A 24,419-nucleotide genomic window follows, 5' to 3' on the forward strand; every position below is an offset into this window, starting at 1 on the left:
AGTGATATGAAAGAACTATAGAGCATGTTGACAAATGAATTCATGAGGAAGTATATTCATTTTTGTATTGCATGATGTACGATAATAAGAGCACCTCTCACTTCACATGGGTGTAATTTTTACTTAAGTAAACAACCATAGCAATACCGCATTTGCAATGTAGAAACACTACAATAATTATTACTTGCTTAATGCTGGATGAGTGAGAACTTGCTCAAGCAAAATGAGGATAATAAGACAGAAGTTCTCAAGTCATAATTGGTTCTAGTAGTGAGCAGAGAGAATCAAATTAATAAATAGACTTGTTAACCTGACTGTAGAAAGTAACACTACAGTAAAGAACTTTATTGTTGATTCTGAATTGAATTTTAATACACACATGTTACCAAGATTGCCTTTTATCATCAGCCTATCTGTCGTTCGTTGGACGATGCAAAAACGCTCATCCATGCTTTTGTTTTCTTTCAGATTTACTGCAATGTACTTTTTTTCTGGCCTGCCAAACAACTGACAGATTACAACTAGTTCAAAATGAGGCAGGGTTTTAACAAAAACTAAGATGAGAGATTATATTACTCCAGTATTAGCTTCACTGCATTGGCTCACGGTTGTTATGGACTTTATATATTTATTAATCTTTTATCTCACTATTTTTGTAAACCCTTTTTTCCCACCCAGTGTAAATTATCTAATGCAATCCTGGACACCACACTCCCTCTACCAACCTGGGGAGAGCAACGGACCGATCTCTAGAGTGGCAGCGGTGGCCGAACGGATTGCGGAGAGGTCTTGATACTGGAAGGTCGCCAGTTCGAATCAGCGGTCCGACACGTTAAAATTACCACCGCTGAAGTGCCCTTGAACAAGGCATTGAACCACTACGATGAAATGTTCTATGAGCAGGGCCTGGCTGGAAACAAGTTCTTGAGCTTAGCTCAGATACCCTGGGTAAATATAGTAATCATTTCATTTCATAGCTCCAATCATCACCCACACAGTAAACCTCTCCATCAAACAGGGACAGGTCCCCCAAGATTTCAACTGGCCAAAGTAACCCCCCTGCACAAAAAAGGGAGTAAATTTGAACCCGGCAACTACCGCACTATTTCTATTCTAAGCTCCATCTCGAAAGTGATGGAAAAAATAGTCTATGAACAGGTTGAAAAGTATCTTGCCAGTGCCACTAATAAATTAATGTACGAGTTCCAATCTGGTTTCAGAACATCCCACTCCACTGACACATGCCTCCTCTATTTGAGCGACCACATCAAACACGAGGTGGATGCTGGCAAATACTGCGGCATGGTCATGCTGGACCTCCAAAAGGCTTTTGACACCGTGAACCACTCCATACTGGTTAACAAGCTAAAAGCAATTGGTTTTGATAGCACATCAGTGAGCTGGATGCAATCCTACCTGGAGGGGAGAGAACAGATGGTGGAGGTGAACGGAACACTGTCCCCCCCCTCCCAGTGAGCTGTGGCGTTCCAAAAGGAAGCATACTAGGGCCTTTACTGTTCCTATATTAAACGACATGACATCAACTTGTGACTGCAACTTGTTCCTGTTCGCAGATGACTCAGCACTGCTGGTCTCGGACAGGAATAAACTGCAGGTTGAAAAGGCCCTCAGCTCTGAACTCGGTAGAATCTGCACCTGACTCGCTGATAACAAACTATCCTTACACCTGGGAGAAACTGAATCCATTCTCTTTAATCTCAGCAAGGCAGATGGCTTCTTGGTTAGAGTGGGGTGACAATATTATCACACAAAAATATGAAATTACCTACGTACCCAGGTTCCATCCTGGAGGCTAATCTTTCCGGTGATAAAATGGCCACCAACGTAATCAAATAAGTCAACCAAAGAACAAGATTCCTTTACAGGATCTCCTCACTGGTCAACAAAAACACCTTGAAGACCTTAACAGGAGCCCTCGTACAAGGTTTCTTTGACTATGCATGCACCTCTTGGTACCACAGCACCTCAAAGGCCCTTAAAACAAGGCTCCAGACTTCCCAAAACAAACTGGTCAGGCTCCTACTTGGCCTCACCCCCCGAACCCACCTCACCCCTGCCCACTTTGACAGGCTGGAATGGCTTAGGGTCGACGACAGAGTACAGCATCTTGCAATGGGTCTGGTCCACAAGATTCGATACACCACCAAGATACCCATGTACTTCCTTAATGTTAACGAACAACACCAGAGGGAGTGCAACAAACCATGTGCAACCCAGATTCGGCACAAACAAGGGACTAAATTATTTTCGCTCCTATGCCACCAAAATGTGGAACGCCCTACCAACAGTCATTAAGACATGCGAATCCCATGACTCCTTCAAAACCGCTCTCAAAGGGCACCTACGGATGGCTGCAATTCAAAACTGGCCACCGTACAAATCGGAATCCCCCCTCCCCCACCCCTTTTTCCCCTCACTGTTTCTTTTCCCTTTTTACCTCCTTTATGATGAATTCCTGTTCTGTTCTTTGGCTATATAGAAGTGTCTATTTGTAAGTCTCTAGGGGCTTTATTTTGCGTGTCTTAAGTACCAGGTCTTATTACTTAACTTAAGACCTGGAGGCGTGATCAATGCCATTTGGCTATTCTGAGTGGCCAAAGAGCATTGACCACGCCTCCAGGTCTTAAGTTAAGTAATAAGACCTGGTACTGAAGACACGCAAAATACAGCCCTTAAATGTTTTGATGAATTGAACAAGGTGGACCCTCTTGTAAACAAGTGTAATGCTTTATTGGGTCGTCCACTCACAGTTAACAGTCTTTGTATTGAGTTGTGCTTGAAATGTACTGTAATTCTGCAAACTGTTAATACATATTTAAATCAATCAATCAATCAATCAATCTCATGCTTCCTTCTATGCATGAGGAGGAGTCCAAGCCACTTCTTTTCACCTGGCACCCTTTTGCCAACCCCACCTAGGTATGGGCGCTGATGACACGGAGGAGAGAACACACCCCCAGTGCCCACAGCACAGCATCCGCAGCGGGAATCAAACACAGTACCCAGCGCTACTGACTCTGCATGCCACCGTGCCACTCTTTTTTTTAGGTTTTATTTTAAAATTATTGTTTATAAAGCTCTCAATGGTCTGGCACCTTCCTAAATAAATGACTGCCTGCCTATAGGTCCCAAACCACCCCCTCAGGTCTTCTAGTGCTGACCTGCTCCAAGTGCCTACAAATAATATAAAAATCACACCTGTGTGAAGTTAGGGGCGCTCTTATTATCATACAGTAGGCCTACAACATCATCGCCAACTTCTTACTGACAGTTGAGAGTTGAAATCCTCCACATATCAATGTTTGTGTTACGCAATGTTTGTGTTTACACTATGACTATATAATTGTCTATTCATTGCCAATGGCAATTTAATGTTTGTGTAGGACAACGTTTGTGCACACACACTAAAAGCTGGACATAGGAGCCTGGCTAGCGCCCCTCAAAAATCATGGTGACACAGCATTCTGCTTCTACGGCCCAACAGCTTGGAATAAACTCCCATTACATCAGACAGGCAGCCTCTGTAGATAGCTTTATTGCATAGCTCATATACATGCCTATATCTTCACACTTGCTTTCAGTTGATTCTGTGTTGTTATTCATGTCCTCACTGATCTGCCTTATTCAACACCTTTTTTTGCAATTATTTAATGTTATTTTATGCTTTTGTTTTCCTTTTTCCCCCCCTATATCCAGCTATAGTGTAGATCTTTGTCCTAACACAAACATTAAATGCCATTGACAATGAATGGAGAATTTACGTCATATGTGTCTGAGCAAATCGGCTATTTTGTGCTAACACAAACATTAAATGCCATTGACAATGAATGGAGAATTTACATCTGTTTGATCTCCTATGGTTCCAAACATGTCTCCTATGGCTGGAACTATCCCATTGAGATAGAATAAGCACTTCCGCATACCATTATTACAATGGGAGTCGTTTCTTTGGGGGTTTTGCTTATTTCTCCTGCAAAATCTGGCAACACTAGACTCTGCGTCGCAGATATCCCATCACCCGAAAGGATCACAGGGGAGAAGAGACATGAATGTACAGGTCTAACTTTATCAGTAGACAGCAGATCTATGCTTTAATACGACATTGAAGAAAAACCACGTCTTAATAATTTGTATCGTGTGTTATAATAAATTAGTAGTATTAAAACAAAAAATATATATAATAATAATAATAATAATAATAATAATAGTAATAATAATAAAAAAAACACTAGCCTACCTCGTCAAAATGAGGGATGTAAAGTAGACTCTCGTCTCCTTGCCTGCATCATCTACGGTTGTCAGACAACCAACTAGCGACCATCCCTCCGCCCTATGGGATATACATATATTTTATGTAGATAATGTTATTGACACCAAATTGTTGTACTTTTACATTTACATAATTGTTTTATCAAAGATGGATGTGAAAGGGAGTGGACGGATGCTGCAAGCATCCCATTGCATTCTCGTGCTGGACTCCGAGTCTGGAGCTTTTAAAAACAAACTGGTTAACTGGTAAACTGGTTTTTGCATTCAGCGTCGAAACAACGTCACATTATTATGTTTGCATGTTCCAAGTTCAGGTAATGTATGACTCATGAGTCACGAGTGCCAGTAGTTATCACGTCAAAAAACACGATTATATTTATTTAGATGTTTGTCCAAACTAAACATTCAAAGTAGACCTGGAAATCTTACAAACAACAGCTCCCTCTGGTGGCGGTGATAGATATAACCACAGCTGTGAGAATTTTTCATGGTAATGTATTTCTAATATGATTTGCTTTTACTGCCATTGATTTATACCAGAGTGAGAACTTACAGACGGGGAGGCTGAACAACATTGCAGGCATTGATTGCATTGACTGATATATTATTATAAGTGTTTTTTCTTCCCATTTATGTGTTTATATTGGTCTATATTATGTGAACTTTATATTAACACAATTTTGATTGCATAAGGCAGTCAGTCATGTTCATGTGGACAGAGTTCTGTTTATTGTTTAGTTTCATATTATGTGATAATCAGCTGTGCTTTAGAAATGTCAGTTGCATTACACAGTATAGCAAAAGCATTCCACACAATTCATTCAACAAACATTTAACTTGTACAGTTTGCACAGCACAGTGCACGGGAGACAGACCATGTGATCTACCATGCTCTACCGCTCAGCAGGATAAGTCCCCTGTTGTGATAATCAGCTCTGCCATGGAGATGGCAGGCACAAGTATCTAAACCTTCTAGACAGAGAGACAGGCATGTCTGCTACAGCCATGCAATCCAAATCTTACATTGTCTAACTTGTCCAGATGATTAGCCTCCAGGCAGTCTGGGAAATACACTGTAAAGTAGGCTATGATACTTGCACAGCTCAGAGACAAGTTGATGAATATAACTCATACATTTAATCCCAGTGCATTGGGTGCACTGTGTGCACAGACATGCCCATTTCCTCGCTACTGCCGGCAACAAGTGCTCTTGTAAAAGGAAATACAGTGCACACGTGGTTGCGTGCATACGTGACCATTCTCCTTCCCCTCACCTTATCTCAACAGTTTGTGTGCCTCCACTGCAGCCGATACCCATGTTGCCAGCCGCTGTGTGCGTCCAGCTCTGCTACTCCTGCTGTGACACCCCTGGTCGGCCAACGGACACACACTCCTCCTAGTCCAGGTGAGGGACAAACAAATCTAAAGTCCAATCACCCTACAGTCGCTGAGCCAAGGCCCTGGCTGTCACAGTCTATTAGTGTCTCCTTATGGTAGAGTATGATACCCTGGGAAGATCCGACCTCTGCTGTGTAAATCCCACAGACGTATGCTGACTGGACACTTAACACACTGCTGAGCAATGTTTTGGAATGATAATTCAGATGATAATATGAATTATTTTTGTATTACATAACATTGGCTATTTTATAAATGCTAAACACATAGTCAAATATTAAATACAATAAACGTGTTCACAATAATATAATAGGGCTGACTTCATTATGACTTCATTATAGCACTAGAGACTATGTCAGGCAGGCGGTAGTGGCCGGATGGTAACTGCAAGGTTGCCAGTTCGAACCTGGGCTCCCCCAGAGTTAGTGTCAAAGTGTCCTTGAGCAAGACACTGAAACCCTAATCGCTCCTGATGTGCCTGTTGGAGCCTTTTTGATTGATTGAAGAATTTATTAACAGTTTGCAGAATTACAGTACATTTCAAGCACAAACTCAATACAAAGGCTGTTAACTGTGAGTGGACGACCCAATTAAGCATTACACTTGTTTCCAACAGGGTCCACCATGTTCAAATCATCAAAACATTTAGAGACGTACAAATAGACACTTCTATAGACAGAACAGGAATTCATCAAAAAAGAATTCATCAAAGCCTTGCATGGTTTCCGCCGTCATCGGTGTATGAATCTGTGTGAATGGGTGAATGTGATGCACAATCTATGTAAAGCGCCTTGGATAAAGGCGCTATATAAATGCACCATTTACCATTTATGTCAATTGTCATAATAATGTTATCACAACAGAACTAGTGATTTCTACTTTCCAGTCCACCAAATTATCATTTCAGGGATATGTAGGCTACTGTTGATGTATAGTGTGTTGGTCAATGACAATTGAGGAAAATGAGGTAACATAAGGTCTTCATATTACGGTAAATATAAACAAATTACAATTTAGGCATTTAGCACTTTAGCAGACACTCTTAACCAGAGCGACTTATAAGTGTGAGGTCATAATAGAGCGTCGCAGTCCCGCCCCCTACCAGGGACCAGGAAATGATTCCCATACATTTTCCTCATAGACATTTCAAAAAGTATTTATTTAAAGACCTTTTAAGCCTCGTACAAAGCCAACTCGAGTTGTGACAAATCATGACAACAAACACAATTTTTCGGGCCGAACAAATAATTAGAAAGAAGAAGAAAACGGCAGGTTACAACACTTTTTGTTTTTCTTCTTTGTAATTATTTGTTCGGCCCAAAATGTTGTGTTTATTGTCATGATTTGTCACAACTCGAGTTGGCTTTTTCCGTGGCGTAATCGTCTTTAAATAAATACTTTTTGAAATGTCTATGGGAAAAATGAATGAGGAATTCACTTCTGGTCCTAGCGTCGTCATGAAATGAATCCCGACAGGATTCTAAACTCAGGAGTCATGTCTGATGCTCTAAGTGACCATTCCATTGTCTACTGTGTATGGAAAATAAAAATCCCAAAGTCTCCCCCTAAATATATTACAGTGAGACAAGCCAGAAATATCGATGCTGACAGCTTTAACAACGATCTAATTGCCATCAACTGGGACAGGTTCCAAATAATTCCCTCTGTTGAGGATGCATGGAACTTCTTCCACTCCGAGGTTACCAGTGTAATTGACAGACATGCACCCTTCAAAACATTCAGAGTAAAAGGCAGACGACTACCATGGATCAACCCACAACTACTCAACCTACAGTATACAAACAAAGGGATAAAGCCTGGCTCAAACACCGCACAACCAAAAATCCTGTTGACTGGGAAAATTACAGACTTCTCAGAAACCAATGCAAAACTAAAACAAGGAATGTACAATCAGATCACTATAAAAATAGCTTCAGACATGACTTCCATAACCCCAAACAGTTTTGGAATAAATTGAATCACTTTCTTAACAAAAACAATAAAAGCTCCATAAAATACCTCAAAATTAATAATGATATAATATCTGACCCACTGCATATTTCCCAAGCCTTTAACAATCACTTTTCCTCTATCTGTGCCAACTCCCCTGATGCAAACTCGTATATTACAGCCGGCTCTCCTACAATTAAGACACACAACGGATCCTTTTCATTAAAAAATATCACACCTGTAGATGTACATTGTGTCATCTGTGAATTGAAGGAAAGCTGTGGGGCTGGTCCGGATGGCCTTGAATCCAAATACATCAGACTTGCTGCTCACATTCTTATGTATCCCCTTGCTGATTTATTTAACCTGTCTCTGTCAACCTGCTCATTTCCATCAATATGGAAATGTGCGAAAGTCACCCCCATCTTTAAAAGTGGGGACACATCTGATCCTAATAACTATCGTCCCATTTCCATTATCTGTATCACTGCAAAAATATTTGAAAAACGAATCTATAATCAGCTCTCACAATATCTGAGTCTCCACAACATCCAGTCCCCAGTCCAATCAGGTTTCAGACCACATTTTTCCACCACTACAGCCTTGCTAAAATTCACCAATGACATACTCTTATCCTCCAGCAAAGGCCTCCTTACTGGAGCAATATTTATTGATTTATCCAAAGCCTTTGATGTGGTTGACCATTATCTGCTACTCGACAAGCTCCATGCCATTGGCTTACAGCGAAATGCCATTCTCTGGTTTAATGCGTATCTCCATAATAGGCGCCAGTATGTTGTTTCACAAGGTACCCAATCCACCTTGGGTCCACTCCTTTTTTCTATTTTTATTAACGATTTACCGGATATTTGCTTACATAGCCACGTTCAGCTCTATGCTGATGACACTATTATTTATTTTTCTGGCTCTGACATAACGCGTATTCAATCATCCTTACAATCCGACTTCAACCATGTTCAGAACTGGCTTCACAATAAAAAATTACTGTTGAACAAGAAGAAGTCCTGCACCATGGTGTTTGGCACACGACATAGCCAAGCAAGCACACTTGGAATACACATACATCTTTCAAATGGCTCTCAACTTGAGAAAGTTGACTCTTTTAAATATCTTGGAGTGTGGCTCGACCCAGAGCTTACCTTCAAACCACATATTGATTATATTACTAAAAAAACATATGGTTGCCTAATTAAGCTCACTTTACCGTTCTATGAATTGCTTTTCCTTTGATGTTAGGAAAATAATTATTGCTCAAGTGTTACTTCCCATTATTGACTACGCAGAGGTTGTGTATCAACACAACAGACTCTCATCTTAAGCCTCTAAATGTGTTATATAACTCCCTGTGCAGGTTTGTATTGAGATGCCCATATGATACCCACCACTGCCTCATGTACAAATCACTCAATTGGCTGCAGCCTAAATCAAGACGGCAACTACACTGGTTTCTCTTCATTTATAAATGCATTTATTTTAGGTGCCCTGCTGACTTGAAGCAGTACCTTCAATAAAAATCTGAAATCTGAAAGGGGGCAGGACTGCAACACTCTATAGCAGAGTAAGCATGAACTCTAGTCAACAAACAACAATGTAAATAGTACAAGTAGAGTGCAGAGACAAGAGCGTAGTAGTGCCTCAAAGAAACTACTGTTGGATACCAGGTACCAGTAAATAATGGACCTATATAGCATCTGTCTAAACAACATGCAATCTGAATGACATTAACATTTTTAACAGGAATCTATAGGGTATCGAGCTTCTATATTTCAATGTTGACAGAGGAACTACTGGTAACTATAATGCTTTTTAAAGATTGTGTTCTTATATATATGTTTGTTTGTTTGTTTGTTTGTTTATTTACCTACCTACCCATTGCAGTATTGGGCATAGCAGTGGTAGCCATTTTGTGGTGCCACAGAAAACCAATCCATTTTTCCCAGATAGACATCTTATCACCGCTACACCGATGACACTCAACTGTTTCTATCCTTCCCCCCCTCTGCTACTCAGGTGGAAGAGTACTTCACCGCATGCCCGGCTGACATCTCACAGTGGATGTCTTCTCACCACCTCAAGCTGAACAAGACTGAGCTTCTCTCCTTCCCAGCTAAGTCCTGCCCCATGCAGGAGCTAACTATTTCCATAGACAACTTGGTAACTTCAGTTCCAACAGCCATTGGAACCTTGGTGTGGTCCTGGACAGTCAGCTCTGATTCAAAGCACACATTACAGCGGTCACTCGATCCTGTAGGTTTACCCTCTATAACATTCTTGACTATTGTAACTTGACTATTGTATCCTATCCTGCCGCAGCTCGCTTGGTCTTCAACCAGACGAAATTCTCACATGCCTCCCCCTTCTCCGCTCCCTGCATTGGCTCCCGGTCGCCGCCCGCACAGAGTACAAAATGCTCTGATATGCTGCGATTCAAAGCAACCATGGCACCCCGATATCGTGCAAGTCTAATCGGACCCTACAATCCCTCCTGTGCGCTCAGATCAGCCGACGTAGGGAAGCTGAAAGTACCTTCGCTAAATATGCAGGGACGCTATTTTATGTATTACCATATTTTTGTTCTTGCTTACTGTAAGTCACACTAGATTAAGAGCGTCTGCTAAATGCCTAAATTATCTACTGTATCTAGCATATTTTAGTATATATATCAAAGTTTGGCGGGTTTCGCTACTACTACCCTCATTATAACATTACTAAATGTGTGAAGAGATCAGCATAATAAATTCCCTTAAAATGTACAAAGAGAGGAAAATGTTCAGAATGAATAACACAATTATTACCAAAAGATTTTCCTGGACAGGCGTGTTTTAACAAGTGCTTAAACAGGATAATACTGAATTGACCAGAACAAAGGCCCTGTCTCCTTAATCATTCTCCCGCAAATGGATTTACTATCAGTCTATAGATTCCGTTTACCCATGAAGCCTAATTGCACTTGTGTTGGCAGTCGCACGCACGCACGCACGCACGCACGCACGCACGCACGCACGCACGCACGCACGCACGCACGCACGCACGCACGCACGCACGCACGCACGCACGCACGCACGCACACACACACACACACACACAGACACACACAGACACACACAGACACACACACACACACGTACACGTACACATACACTTATTTTGCTCAAGAGACAACGCAAAACCTTTTGACGTGCCATTCAAAACATCCTCCACTTATTTGAATTCAGGACAAGGGGGGGAAATCCTTTTTTATCAGGGTCACTGCTCTTTAGTTAGCCTGCCAAAAGACATCAGGGAAGAGCAGGGAGATGTTTCTTTTATTGTGCTCTGTTTGGCAGCTGGAGGCAACGCACTGAGCAGGACATTTGTCCCAACACCTGACCATTAATCCATCCATAGGTCAGGCCACCTGGGTCATTGTCCATTCATCCGGTCATTAGGTTTCAGCGTCCATGATAACCAGGGTAAACTCTGATTAGCATCAAAGCCTGCATGCATGCATGGCTGCTGCTGCTCACTATTGTCTCTCATTGCAAAGACTGATATTTACCTCTGAAAACACCCCCGATAGTAGTGAAATGTGTTAGTTAATATATGCTTGTATTGTTGTTGTTGTTCAAAATCACACTCGTGTGAAGTGAGGGGCGCTCTTATCATCATACATCATCATACATCATCTCATTCTCGACCAATGACATATCTCCCACCCAATCACGCCGGGCCAATCACAATTCACGTCCTCACTTTTGTCTTCAATGTTTGTGTTTACACAATGTTTGTGATTAGTACAGAATGTTTGTGATTACACAAACACTGGGGGGCTGAGGGGCTAGCGCTAGATCTCTCTACCAGCCATATACAGGTACTACGGGTAAGCCCCATGGCACAATCGTTATAAGATGCTCAACCAATGACACATCTCCCACCCAATCACGCCTGCCAATCACAATTTGCATCCTCACGCTTGTCTTCAATGTTTGTGTTTACACAATGTTTGTGTAAAAACAAACACTCAAAGCTGGACATAGGAGGACATTTTCAAAAATGTCAGTCATGTTTTAGCACATATGATCTGACACACACACACACACACACACACACACACACACACACACACACACACACACACACACACACACACACACACACACACACACACACACACACACACACACACACAGTGTGTAGAGCCATTTTCCTCCATCCCCCTCCCCTCTCTCCCTCTCTCTCTCCACCCTCCGATCCTCTCCTCAGCAGCAATGCTGTCAGCTGCGGGTCACATGACCAAGCTGCCTGCTCTCACTGAGCATGCTCCGGACCCTCAGTGTTGTCAGGCAAAAAAAATAAGACAGCAGTCGGGAGCAGAGATCTGCAATAGATAAACACACAGACACATACACCAGCTGGCTCGCTGTCAGACATAACGCCGACAAGCACACCAACGGAGCCTGCAGGCAGGCAGGCAGGCAAGCAGCATCAAAATGGAAGGGATAGCTCTGGCCGCGGCACACCTCACAGCCGTAGCTGTCTTTTAAAGAAAAAACTGGCTTCTTTTTCCACATTGTCATCATTCCAGCGGAGAGAGGACGGTGGCCACCGACAGGCACAGAGAAGCAGGTGCACCCTTTAAGAGTGAGAAAACGGAGGAGGCAAGAGGCAAGGACAGCATCACCCCCCCCCCCCCCCCACTCTCCATCTTCAGTAAAGGTGAGTGTGGATGGCAAGGATGGAGGTTGGAAGAAGATGATGGCTGGGGGTAGTGGAGTGGGTGGATGTGCGGGGATCGGGGGAGGGCGAATTGGCCCGTTTAGTGTGCGTTAAATGGATATTGGGGAGAAGAGGGGTTTCCGTTGGTGTGCTTTTCTGACTCCATTGGTATGTGAGACGACAGAGGCGAGGGGGTTGGGGGTGGGGGGGGGGGGGGTCCATGGTCGGGCCAGCAGGCAAACGGAGGAGTGGAGAGAGATGGGTGAACGGTGCAGGATTGTGATGCGGCGCGGAGGACCTGGTTCTCTGTGTAGGTGGAGGATGTTGATGATGGGACACCATCAGACATAGCGTGAAGTGTGAAATGATCTGCAGTGCTAGCTGTTACATGCATTCAATTCCCTTCAGAACATTTACAGAAGTGAATGATTCTATAGGCAGAGCACGGGATTTAGAAATAAATAAATATGTATTCAAAATAGGCCTTGGTATGCAACATCTATAATATAAAATGTCTCAGATCTAAGGACGGTGCCCTGAGCAAGAGAGACAGACAGACAGACAGACAGACAGACAAGTATAGATGACAAAGGAGGGGAGAAGGATAATTATTGGGTCTTCATCCTACAGTTCATCTAACAGAGAGACCTCATTGTAAATCCACATTTGCTTTTGTTTAACGCTCTACTGATATTATTTTTGAAACTCTTAGCCATCATGCTACTGGGCAGTGAGGTCTGTGCTCGAACACATTGACAAACATGTTTGCACTTGTCTAATAATAGACAATGTGTTTCCTGCAGGGGCACACACACACATACCGTATATCATTGTGTTGCTCATTCCAGTGTGATGTAATGTATGCAGTAGTGCTTCTCGGGGCTTGCTGTGTTTAAATGGAGCCGCTGCTCTTTGTTTACATGTCCGAGTGAGGCATTCAGAAGGTAGCCGCAGTGTCATCTGGGATGCTGCTGGTGTTTGTAGTTCTCGTTCATTGTTGCAACACACCAAGTGACATCTCACATGTACACAGAGGACCACCCTAATAATGGAAACAACTAAGACACCTCGGGCTTTTTGTGTCATGCTTTTAGCATAACCTTTGACAGTACTAGATGTATTGTTAACAAGCTTGTTAATAAAGTCATCAATCAATCAATCACACTATGCACTTCAGTTGACTGTGGTCCTCTTCAGTGTTGGGCAGTAACAAGTTACTACCGGTAGTAATATATTACTGTAATACAGCGGTTCCCAAACCTTTTTGGCCTGTTACCTCCTGACCTAGCTGACGCACCCCCCACATGGAAATATAAATTGCATAAGCTATATAGAAGATTTACAAACTATATAGAGACATACATTTCCTATTTATACACATATATGAACCTGAATATGGCATATATATGCAGCATAGGCTATATTCTGCATATACTTGCCATATATTGGCATAATATGTTAATATATTTAAAATATAACCATAGCACCACTATAGAGCACCGAAGTCTGATGTCACTTTCAGTAGAGGGCGCCAATACACAGGTTCATGTATTTTTTTAGTTGCATTGAGATCCCCATAGGGCGATTTTAGGTCGCTTCATATATATGAACTGTGTTTGAAAAATAAACCGACCACCCCGGCCTTTCTGTCAGGGGAGTGGCTGTGCGTCGTTAATGATGGATAAAATGGAATTAATGTGGCCGCAAAAGCCTTGAAACTACATATGAAGGCAATGTCGCTGCTAATATACGTCACGCCCAGCTGTCAACACATTGCGTTCCTGAGATTCCTCGTTGACGTAAGCTCAGCTGGTGGTGACTCGACTCGTACTAACCACGAGACATTAAATATCAATAAAATAAAAATAAAAATAAACGTAATTAACATTCAGTTTCTGTTTCTGTTGATTCTGCGACGGGCAGATGCAGCCACCCGCCTATACCGGAAATGTAGTCTCTGGGTTGTTTCACTCGTTTCTAACGCTTTTTTTCCCTTTTTTCTTTGGGTATATTTGTACATTTCCACCTTCAGTCGATGCTTCATATCCATATGAGTGAAAAGGACGGGGTGATCGGTTTATTTTTCAAACACAGTTCTTATATGAGGCGATCTAAAATCCCCCTATGGAGATTAGCAGATTACAATGCAAATAAAAAGTAGACAAACCTGTGGATTGACACCCTCTACTGACAGCAACGTCAGGACTTCGGTGCTTTATAGCCTTTTCATGTTGCGCACCCCCTAGAAGGCGCCCGCGCACCACTAAGGGTGCACGCACCACAGTTTTGGAACCACTGCTGTAATATTATTACTTTACCCAGTAATCAGTAAAATAATATATTACTCTGGATTCCAAGTAATAAGTAATATATAATTACTTTTTATGGAGTAATATGTAATAAGTAACATATTACTCTCTTGAGTAATATTGCCCAACACTGGTCTCCTTTTGGGTTTATAGTTGGTCCCCTCCTTTTTTACCTCCTACAACAAAATAGCTGATCTACAAGTTCACAACATGTCGCATTGTGAGTGACGAGTTTGTAAATCTGCTATTTCACCTTTGTCAGCCTTCTGATTGGTCCCTGACTGACTAACCAGCAGGCTCTTCTGCCTTGTTCCGCCCTGGTTCCGCCTAGTTTATGTTGAATTTTGCTAAAACATCTTTTTTTGGAAAAAACTAAAAACAAACAGTCACCATGCTGCACCTGTGATGTTCCTTTTTACTGACACCAAGTTTAAAATAAGAATAGAATGCACAGAATATCAATAGGAAGCATCTGAAAAACCTGTAATTTCAATGGTAGTGGATGGAGAGAGAGGATTTTTCTCCAACCACGAAACGGCAACCAATGGGTGCGAAGAGGGCAGAACCACGGGCGGGACTTGACAAAGGGTGACACCTGTGTCCCAGAATATAGATGTGATTAAATTTGCTTTTTTCCTATTTTTTTTTTTTTTATCTTTCTCTTTGAAGACATCAGACCAATAGGCCTATCTCACAGCCCGCTTTCCACGCCCACTTCCGGTAAATAGTGGTGTCTTTAACATGAGCATTTACACGTTTTTTTCTCTGGAGAATCTAAGTACATTTTCTAATGTAAAAATGTGACAGACCAATATTATTATGAAGCAAACAAGATGGTAAATCAGGTCGAACAGATAGAACAAACCTTACCTTGAGAAAACAAAAGTTGTAGACTTCTTAAATTACCTCGGTTAACATGTAGTGTCTATGGAGTGACGTCCCCTTATTTAGGGGGGCGGGGAAATTCTGTGAGATAGGCTTATTCCAGTAGCAGCACCATTTAATTGTCTAAAACACTGGTGCTCAAAATGTCCACAATTATTTTAAACACTTTATCCATTTATATGTTGGATATTAAAAAATAGCAGATGCTTGAACATCTGCTATTTTGGAAAATATTTGAAAAATATCGAAAGGGGCTTAATAGTCCACTATGTGAACACAGGCATGTTGAGTGCACCAAAGTTTTATGTTAGAAATGTTGAGTATGAGTCTCCAGCATGTAGAAACCGCTGGATGCTAACTTGCATAATGTTGAGCAATTTTCATAATTGGCATAATATGTGACCTCATATACCATTACAGTACTTTTTCTGGTATCGGTTTTATTGTATTTTATTGTGTTGTTTGATGTAGTGATGTCTATGATGCTGCAACCAATTTGCTCCTGGGGGACTTGAACCTTGAACTTGAACCTTGAACCATTAACAACAAGGAAAAAGAAAATCAAAATCATGCTTTAAGTAGCATGTGACATGTCAAACTAGGGGTTTTTCATGATGCAAAACCATTCCAATTAGTTTTGCACCAAAAACACTCCTTGGGCTGATGTCAGCACATTTGGGAAAATGCCCAAATGTGATGACCCAACTCCTTCCAACTGTACTAACACTTTAAATAATTTGATGATAAATGTGATGACCCTAAGGATCATAAAAAACCTTGAATGATTACTATTGCAATTTATTTTGGGTCAAATCTTAGATTGACTGGCCTACTTACTATATCTTATGTGGCCTAATCCATAAAAGGCAATCGAGCAGCATGGTTATGTCAGAGGATGTGCTGTTCTCCACAGCAACTCAAGGTGTTCCAGGTGCTTTGATATAAATAGGTGAAGTACAGAGAGAAGTGTGGAAAAAACACACAAGCTGCAGCAAATAAAGAGCTCTCTCTCTCTCTCTCTCTCGCTCTCACTTACTCTCTCTCTCGCTCTCTCTTACTCTCTCTCTCTCTCTCTCTCTCTCTCTCTCTCTCTCTCTCTCTCTCGCTCTCTCTCTCTCTCGCTCTCTCTTACTCTCTCTCTCGCTCTCTCTCACTCTCTCTCTCTCTCACTCTCTCTCTCTCTCTCTCTCTCTCTCTCTCTCTCTCTCTCTCTCTCTCTCTCTCTCTCTCTCTCTCTCTCTCTCGCTCTCTCTTACTCTCTCCCACACACAGTCTCTCGCTGTGATTAATGCCACTCTGACAGACGGCAGAGATGGCTGTTGCTAGGATACATGGCAAGGTGGAGTCCGAGGCGATTAAAGGGATAGGAGGAGGAACGTGGCACTTTGCTTTGAGGACAGACCATCTTTTTGGTTCTTTGTGTGTGTTTTCCCCCTGCGTGTGCTGAGACTTTTATAGATGATTTATTTCCCACCTTTCCCAAGGTTCCTGGGATCTTGAAGAGCGTGCGAGGCGGAGAAGAGGGGAAAAGATCCTCCACTGGCTCTGCTTTCTACCTGGGGGGGGCTCAGCTGCGATGGCTGACAGCAGGAAGAGGCCCAACCACCGTCTCTGAGCGAGTCTTATGAACAACATACCCAATGGTAAATTGTCCTTCTTACTGCATTCATCCTTTCATGTTCCTTTGTATGTCATCAGCATTAAATTACTGTCAGATAGATTGAGATGGGTTTGTTTTTACCCCCAGGCATGCGGAAGACCTCCACATCAGTTAACAAGCGTCAAAATCAGAGAGTCATACTTCTAATAACACATTTTAACAACTAAACCAACCACACCCTATTGGCTGGGCTCCCTCAGGGCTCACTCGTCTGCTATTATATATTATTGTGGGCTTGAGTAGCAAGCCCACTATGTTATTATGGGTCACACCGTTTTTGGTCTATACATTATCATCATACTGTAGTTGGCGAGCTACTCGAGCCGACACTGTTTCTTAGGGAACAGTATTTTCTAGTTAGTATTAGTATTGTATAGAATAAATGTACAAGCTTGTAGGTCTGCTATTTGGCCATATTCGCCCCCAGAATGGGGATGCCAGACACGGTGGTTCATGTTGTTAACTCGTTCACTTTCTGGAGTTTCTTTAGAACAGTCTACTTTAGCGTTTTTACTAATCTTTCAAGACCCACAGTATATTTTGTTCTATGACTATGTAAACACCAACCATCCCAAAAGAAAGAAGATAGTCTCTACTTTCATCTGGAAAAAGAAGTATCTTCCGTTCTTTAGTTATTGGCAGTTGAATATATAGCTTGTTTTCACCAAAAACGCTGTCTGGGAACAGAAAGCAGAGAAACATGTATTTTTTATGAATCCTATAATCTACTAAACCCACTTGGCTTTGATCAGGTGTGTCCTCTGATCCAGAAGCTGTAGATTAAAGGCCACTTTATGTCCTATTGATACAACAGTCTTTACAGTAACTTTAACTCCAGGGGCCTGCGCTAAATAATGAGTCCCTTTTCAGAGCTAGTAGCCATTTCAAACTGAAATAGACAGTTTATTGACTACTGTTTTGAGACAGTCAATTGGCTATTCTTTTTTCTGTGCTTAATTGTAAGAGAATCCCATGCTTGAGGAGTACATCATGCCCTCACCTGTCTAGCTCTATTCACATGCTATAAAAAGCACTGGTTTGAAGCCATTGAATATGAGATTAAAGGACGGCACGTGTGTGTGTGTGTGTGTGTGTGTGTGTGTGTGTGTGTGTGTGTGTGTGTGTGTGTGTGTGTGTGTGTGTGTGTGTGTGTGTGTGTGTGTGTGTGTGTGTGTGTGTGTGTGTGTGTGTGTGTGTGTGTGTGTGTGTGTGTGTGTTTGCTAGTGCGTGTGAGTGTGTGGGGGGGGGGGGGGGGAGGGGGGAAGTGGTGGTCTCTAATGGTGGTCTTTTTTGTCGCCCGCAGGACATCAAAGGCCAGTGCTGGACGGACGAGGAGTCAGATGGGGAGAATGAGTCAGAGCAGTTCCTCTATGGCATTCAGGTATCTGTCTGTCTGTCTGTCTGTCTGTCCGTCCGTAGCTGTATGTTTATCTCTCTATCTGTACACATACTACACACATACATGCATGTATATATTTGGACATATAGCCCTATATCTTGCACCACCCCTTACCCCTTATCCCTAAACTTATTTGCCATTTTTTACTATTTTAAAACATTTTAAAATAGTACAAAAACCCGATCTACAAGCTAACAACGTGTCGATGTAGATTGGCTAGTTGAACTATTTTTAAACGTTTTAAAATAGTAAAAAATGGTAAATAAGTTAAGGGATAAGGGGTAAGGGGTGGCGCAAGATGGAGCCCTTACTCTCATTACCCCTGACGAAACAAGCAACCAGGAGTAATGAATACAATCGTCTGAGTGCCCACTGCCCAGCAGGCCATAATTATTCCTGTGGGCTAAGAAGAGAGGCCTTACGTGTTAATGTGTGAAGCACTTGAGAATCTCTAAAGATGGCCCACCCATCTGACCACTTAAATTGGCCGCCATTGCTAAGTGGGCCGCATACATTTTCAGAGCATGTTTATTTGTGTTCCTGCGTGGATCAGTGGAAGTGGAACTAACATTAATTTCCTATTCATCAGTATCACAATGAAATCACTTAGTTTTTATTGTAAAGAAGAATGCATTTTTTAATATTAAAGGAGTAGTTCACCCCCCAAAAATACGTCAAATTCCTAAGTCCAAATAATTTGGTGACCGGCGGAAAGATGTTAAAGTCCTACCGGAGACTCCATCGTTCATCAAATTATTTGATTAGGAATGCGAAAAAATAAAAATCTCCAGAATTCACTGCTTCATTGGGTATGTAGCTGATAGTTAATGAGTTATTTTTTGTTATAGAATTAAAATGTTACTGTTTTGCCAATTAGTTGAGGGCCCACTTGCAATAGACTTTAAACCATTTAGACCTGAGACCGATTCTACAATATGTCTTCTAAATCCTGATCCTTTTCTGAAAACCTATGTTTCTATGTCAGTGATGCTCAACCTTTCCATGTCAAGGACCCCCAGAATTATCTGTATTTGGCCGCGGATCCCCATCTGAAAATATGTTGTTTCAGGAGCAAAGATTTGAGTTAAAAACGTTCTCTCTGAAAGAATATATATTCAAGGATTTGTGCCACATTTTCACGATTTTTCAAAAATAGCAGACCTGTAGCGCGGCACTCGGTGCCACACTATGAGCTTGTAGATCTGTTATTTTTTAATAGCTAAAGTATAACATACTGCTTAAAACACCAAAAGGGGTTCCCGCCCTGAATGGGCTGACTAGGCGTCAGTCCTCGGAGAGCCATCAGAGCCATCAAACCTCTGCTGCCAGTCGATACACAGCCAAATCCTCACCTCCAAAAAACCTATACCTTCTGATTAGATACAAATCTATAATGCTCTAGTTTTCTGACTACTTAGTCAAGGTTTATCTCTTCTTATGTCTTGTGGTTCACCACCTTGGATTGGACAATGAGTATTTTGACTGTATTTTGAAATTATCTGATATCCTAAACAGCGTCCTGTGGCACACCAACTGTATTTGTATCTAATCTATCTATAAACTATTCCAATTTTTGGTTTTAGAATATATTGAAAACTTTTTTATTTTTAATATATTATAATATCCGGAATGTGTTCCTTAAGCCTGATACTTACGGTGTAGTTGCGTTCCAGTGTTGTGCACCAAACTACATGTTCACAACGCATCACTTGTAGATGTTTGGTACGTGACACGATGCACAACCAAGTATAAATCATGTGCTATAAATGGTCAGAATAAAGAACAAGACAAACAACAAAAAAACTGATTAAGCAAGAATACATAAACACAAAACAATGTTTACAAACTTTACAAACAGAAATAAAAGTGCTGAAAACAGCATTACAGAGTTAGAAAATAGCAAAACCAAGGCCAGGGTTTACTCAAACGGAGTCAGTGGCCACTGTGAAAACATGCAAACTGCACACAGAAAGAGCTGTTCTTAGCATCTTGTTGTTGTCATATTGGCAGCCGTTCAGTGCTGCTATGTGCACAATGTCACTTCCACAGGATTTCTTTCCTGTGGAAAGAGGGTTGTCTAGAAACAGAGGAAAGCTTTTCTTGCCGGCTCTCTACTACCAAAGGTCGCCAGGGAGTACTGCACCCACCGTATACAGTAACGCACGTTTAATGTACGTCACAGTCAACCGAATGGAGATAAAGAATGCACCGACAAAACGTGAGAAATCCCTCTCCCCCTCTGTTTTGTCGGCTCCCCACGGATGACGGATCTTTTGTAATCTACTGACAGAGTATATATATATGGGCCTTAAGAAAACTCATCAGCATGAAATTATTCACTAACAAAATCGACATGACAAACAATGAATGAATGAATGAATGTCAAGTCCATCCGATGTTGTTTTCTCTCCATGTTGTCCTGGCTTCCCTTGTTCCTGTATGTTTACTAACCACTTGAACCCCAGCATCCCCATTGATTCACCCTATACTTTTACCTTTTTATATACTTGCCCAATATAGGACCGCCAGCTAGTGGAAAGGCGTTTACAGGGTGTGCTTTGTGTTTGACTCCACTAGGGGAGCTGTGCTGCTGACCTGTACCGACATCCTCAGCTGGATGCCGACATGGAAGCAGTCAAAGACATCTACACCGACAGCGCTGTTTCTGTCAGGTACCACACTGTTACACAGTTTCACAAACTATGGGTCGGGGCCTGTTGTTGTTGTTTACATTTGTACAGTACACTTGTAGAGTTGCAAATGGTATAGTCTAAAAACTGAGGATTTCATTCCATGTTCCATGTTTGTAGAACAATGAGAGTTTGAGAGTTTGTTTTCTGAAAAATATACGCACGCACGCACGCGCGCACACGCACACGCACACGCACACGCACACACACACTAGAGCAGGATTACTATCACTATTCTTTTAGCTACAATCAGAGCCATATAGCTGAGAGAGTTAAGCCACTGAGGGGTCAGAAAACAGTACTCGAGTGTTGTTCATGCAGCCCTGGAGTGTGACAAGCTGGAGTTTGAAATACATTGTTTTCAACGAGGCCGGCACAGATATCAGCATGTTTGAAAGTATTGTACAGTAACGACTAAAGTCTCTGTAATGTTTATGTTGTACTATTACTAAAAAACAATGTAACATAAAGGGATTTAAGATCATTAAAGCTGGGCTGTTGCCTGAGCCCAGTGCATTCTGCCAACGTGCGGTCTAGGACTTGTCACTCTTGGCCATTGGACTGGCCCCATGAAGTGAACGGAGATGTCACAACTCGTATTTCATGGCTCTGGCTACAGTGGCACGCCCTATCAATTATTTTCTATTAATGAATAAATATTAATTCAATTGATTAAGTGTTGCACCCTATTCGGCTTTTACCAATACAATATTACAATGTCTACTCTATCAGCAATCTGCTTGTGGTTTGTTATGTACAGTAGGTTGTATCCACTAGGGGGCATTCCAACCACCTCCAAGCCATTGTTTTGTTGTTTTGATGGATTGAATGGATTCATTGGCCCAAATAAAGCACATCTTTCTCTGAAACGATGTGACACCTCTAGAATGTATATGCAGTATATTTAAAATAGGCTATCAGAAATGACATGTCTGCAACGATAATGTTGTCACTATTAGTCGAAGACTAAACTGATCCAGACAAGTGAAATGCAAACTCATTGATCGCTGCTTGAATACTTAAACCCTGCTGTAGCCTGTACTTTGATGTTCATCCGGTATAGGGCAGCACTGACCAGGGCAAAAATAGCCAATCTACAAGCTAAAACATTTTGCAATGTGAGGTGAGCTTGTAGATTGGCAATTCTGTTTACATTTTCTGACATGACCGAAATAGGGGCACCAGTTAAAAAAATAGATGATCCAGTCATAGCCAGTCATCCAGTCACTGGCCATCGGGAGATTTTCCTCCGTCCCTGTATTTGAAATGAAATGAAATGAAATGAAATGATTACTATATTTACCCAGGGTATCTGGGCTAAGCTCAAGAACTTGTTTCCAGCCAGGCCCTGCTCATAGAACACATTTCATCGTAGTGGTTCAATGCCTTGTTCAAGGGCACTTCAGCGGTGGTAATTTTAACGTGTCGGACGGCTGATTCGAACTGACGATCTTCCGGTATCAAGACCGCTTCGCTATCCGTTCGGCCACCGCCGAACGGATAGCGACCACCGGCCACCGCTGCCACTAAATGCCACTAAATGCCACTTTACGATGCATTGCTTTCTGCCATTTCAGATACTATTACACTACTAACGTTAGCGAGGTAATTCTTTTTTAATAAATAAAAATAGAAAAAAACACACCATGCCACGAGAGCTTGCCTCAGATGTTAAGGTTAGTCAGCAGCACGCACGCACAGAGAGCCCACTTCTGATATAGACTTATCTGAAGATTAAACAAGATGTTGCCTTGTATCCAGTCCCTCAATACAAAGTAAAAAACAGTCTGAAACAGACACACGTGACATTAGAAGTAAGTTGTAATTTCATCACTTTGTTCAGATTCATGGAGATTGCGACCTAATTCTATCCACCACAGTCCATAAAGGGACCAGATGGCTTCCTTCTGTCTGTGTGGATTGAACTGTGTGTGTTTTCCTTCCTGTGTAAACAGGGAGTATGGGACCATCGATGACGTGGACATTGATCTGCAGATTAACATTGGATTCTTGGATGTGAGTGTGACGACGCCCCGCCCCCACACTGAACTGACAACATGCACGACATGCATGACATTATGTAGCATTATGGTACTTGGTATGGGCATCACAGTGCATGTGGCGGCCATTTTCTGGTTCCATCGATCCAGACCGCATTCATTTTTCCCATAGTGATTTTCAAAAATATTTATATAAAGTATTTTTTTAGCCTAGAATCAAGTCATTCTCTATAGTTAAAATAGACAATCTACAAGCTCACAACGTGTCGATGTAGATCGGCTAGTTGAACTATTCAATTGTTTTTCTCCAAAATATAAGGGGTTTAGCATGGACGGAAATCGAACCCTGAGGGCTACATTTTCGTCACCGCTAAACCCCTTATCCCTAAACTTCTTTGCCTTTTTTACTATTTTGCAAAACATTTTTGAATAGTTAAAATGGCCAGTCTACAAACTCACAACGTGTCATTGTAGATTGGCTAGTTGAACTATTCAAAAATGTTTTTCCAAATAGTAAAAAAAGGCAAAGAAGTTCAGGGATAAGGGGTTTAGCGGTGACAAAAATGGAGCCCTGAGTCTCTTATGTGTTTATTGTGCATATGTCCGTGTATGTATAACGGGGTGTGTGTGTGTGTGTGTGTGTGTGTGTGTGTGTGTGTGTGTGTGTGTGTGTGTGTGTGTGTGTGTGTGTGTGTGTGTGTGTGTGTGTGTGTGTGTGTGTGTGTGTGTGTGTGTGCGTGTGCGCGCGTCCCAGGAGGAGGTTGCAACAGCCTGGAAGGTTGTCAGAACGGAGCCTATCATTCTGAGACTTCGCTTCTCCCTCTCTCAGTATCTAGATGGACCCGGTGAGTCGTGAGTGTGAGTGTGGGAGCTCTTCTTATGCCGCTCTTGTGTAGGAGGTGTGACTCACACGTTCTGTACTGTGTAAACTACAGGGAGTTTGTGTGTGTGTGTGTGTGTGTGTGTGCGCACACAAATTATAAACAAAGTGCATACAAGGGTGTGTGTGGTTTTTAATGTGTTTAATATTATACGATGACTCATCTGTTTTCAGAGCCATCTGTGGAAGTGTTCCAGCCCTCTAATAAAGAGGGCTTCAGTTTGGGGTTGCAGCTGAAAAAG

The 24,419-nt window shown here is 41.9% G+C and overlaps 1 protein-coding gene across 4 annotated transcripts in view; it reads left to right on the forward strand.

Moving 5' to 3' along the window:
- Positions 1 to 4,045: 4,045 nt before the first annotated feature.
- Positions 4,046 to 24,419, forward strand: part of LOC306918772 (protein mono-ADP-ribosyltransferase PARP6-like) — a 48,174-nt gene continuing 27,800 nt past the window's right edge. For all 4 annotated transcript variants that reach the window (XR_013789399.1, XR_013789400.1, XM_079496103.1 and 1 more), the window contains exons 1-10: positions 4,046 to 4,072; positions 5,578 to 5,695; positions 9,670 to 9,906; positions 12,224 to 12,354; positions 17,033 to 17,191; positions 18,512 to 18,589; positions 21,185 to 21,279; positions 23,253 to 23,313; positions 24,052 to 24,142; positions 24,352 to 24,418. Coding sequence is in view for 2 of the 4 variants with exons in the window: in XM_079496103.1 (XP_079352229.1) it covers positions 17,189 to 17,191; positions 18,512 to 18,589; positions 21,185 to 21,279; positions 23,253 to 23,313; positions 24,052 to 24,142; positions 24,352 to 24,418 (395 nt within the window). In the remaining 2 variants the exon portion in view is untranslated. The remainder of the gene's footprint in view (positions 4,073 to 5,577; positions 5,696 to 9,669; positions 9,907 to 12,223; positions 12,355 to 17,032; positions 17,192 to 18,511; positions 18,590 to 21,184; positions 21,280 to 23,252; positions 23,314 to 24,051; positions 24,143 to 24,351; position 24,419) is intronic.

This window comes from Electrona antarctica (genome assembly GCF_951216825.1).
Source record: "Electrona antarctica genome assembly, chromosome: 3".
Lineage (NCBI taxonomy): Eukaryota > Metazoa > Chordata > Actinopteri > Myctophiformes > Myctophidae > Electrona > Electrona antarctica.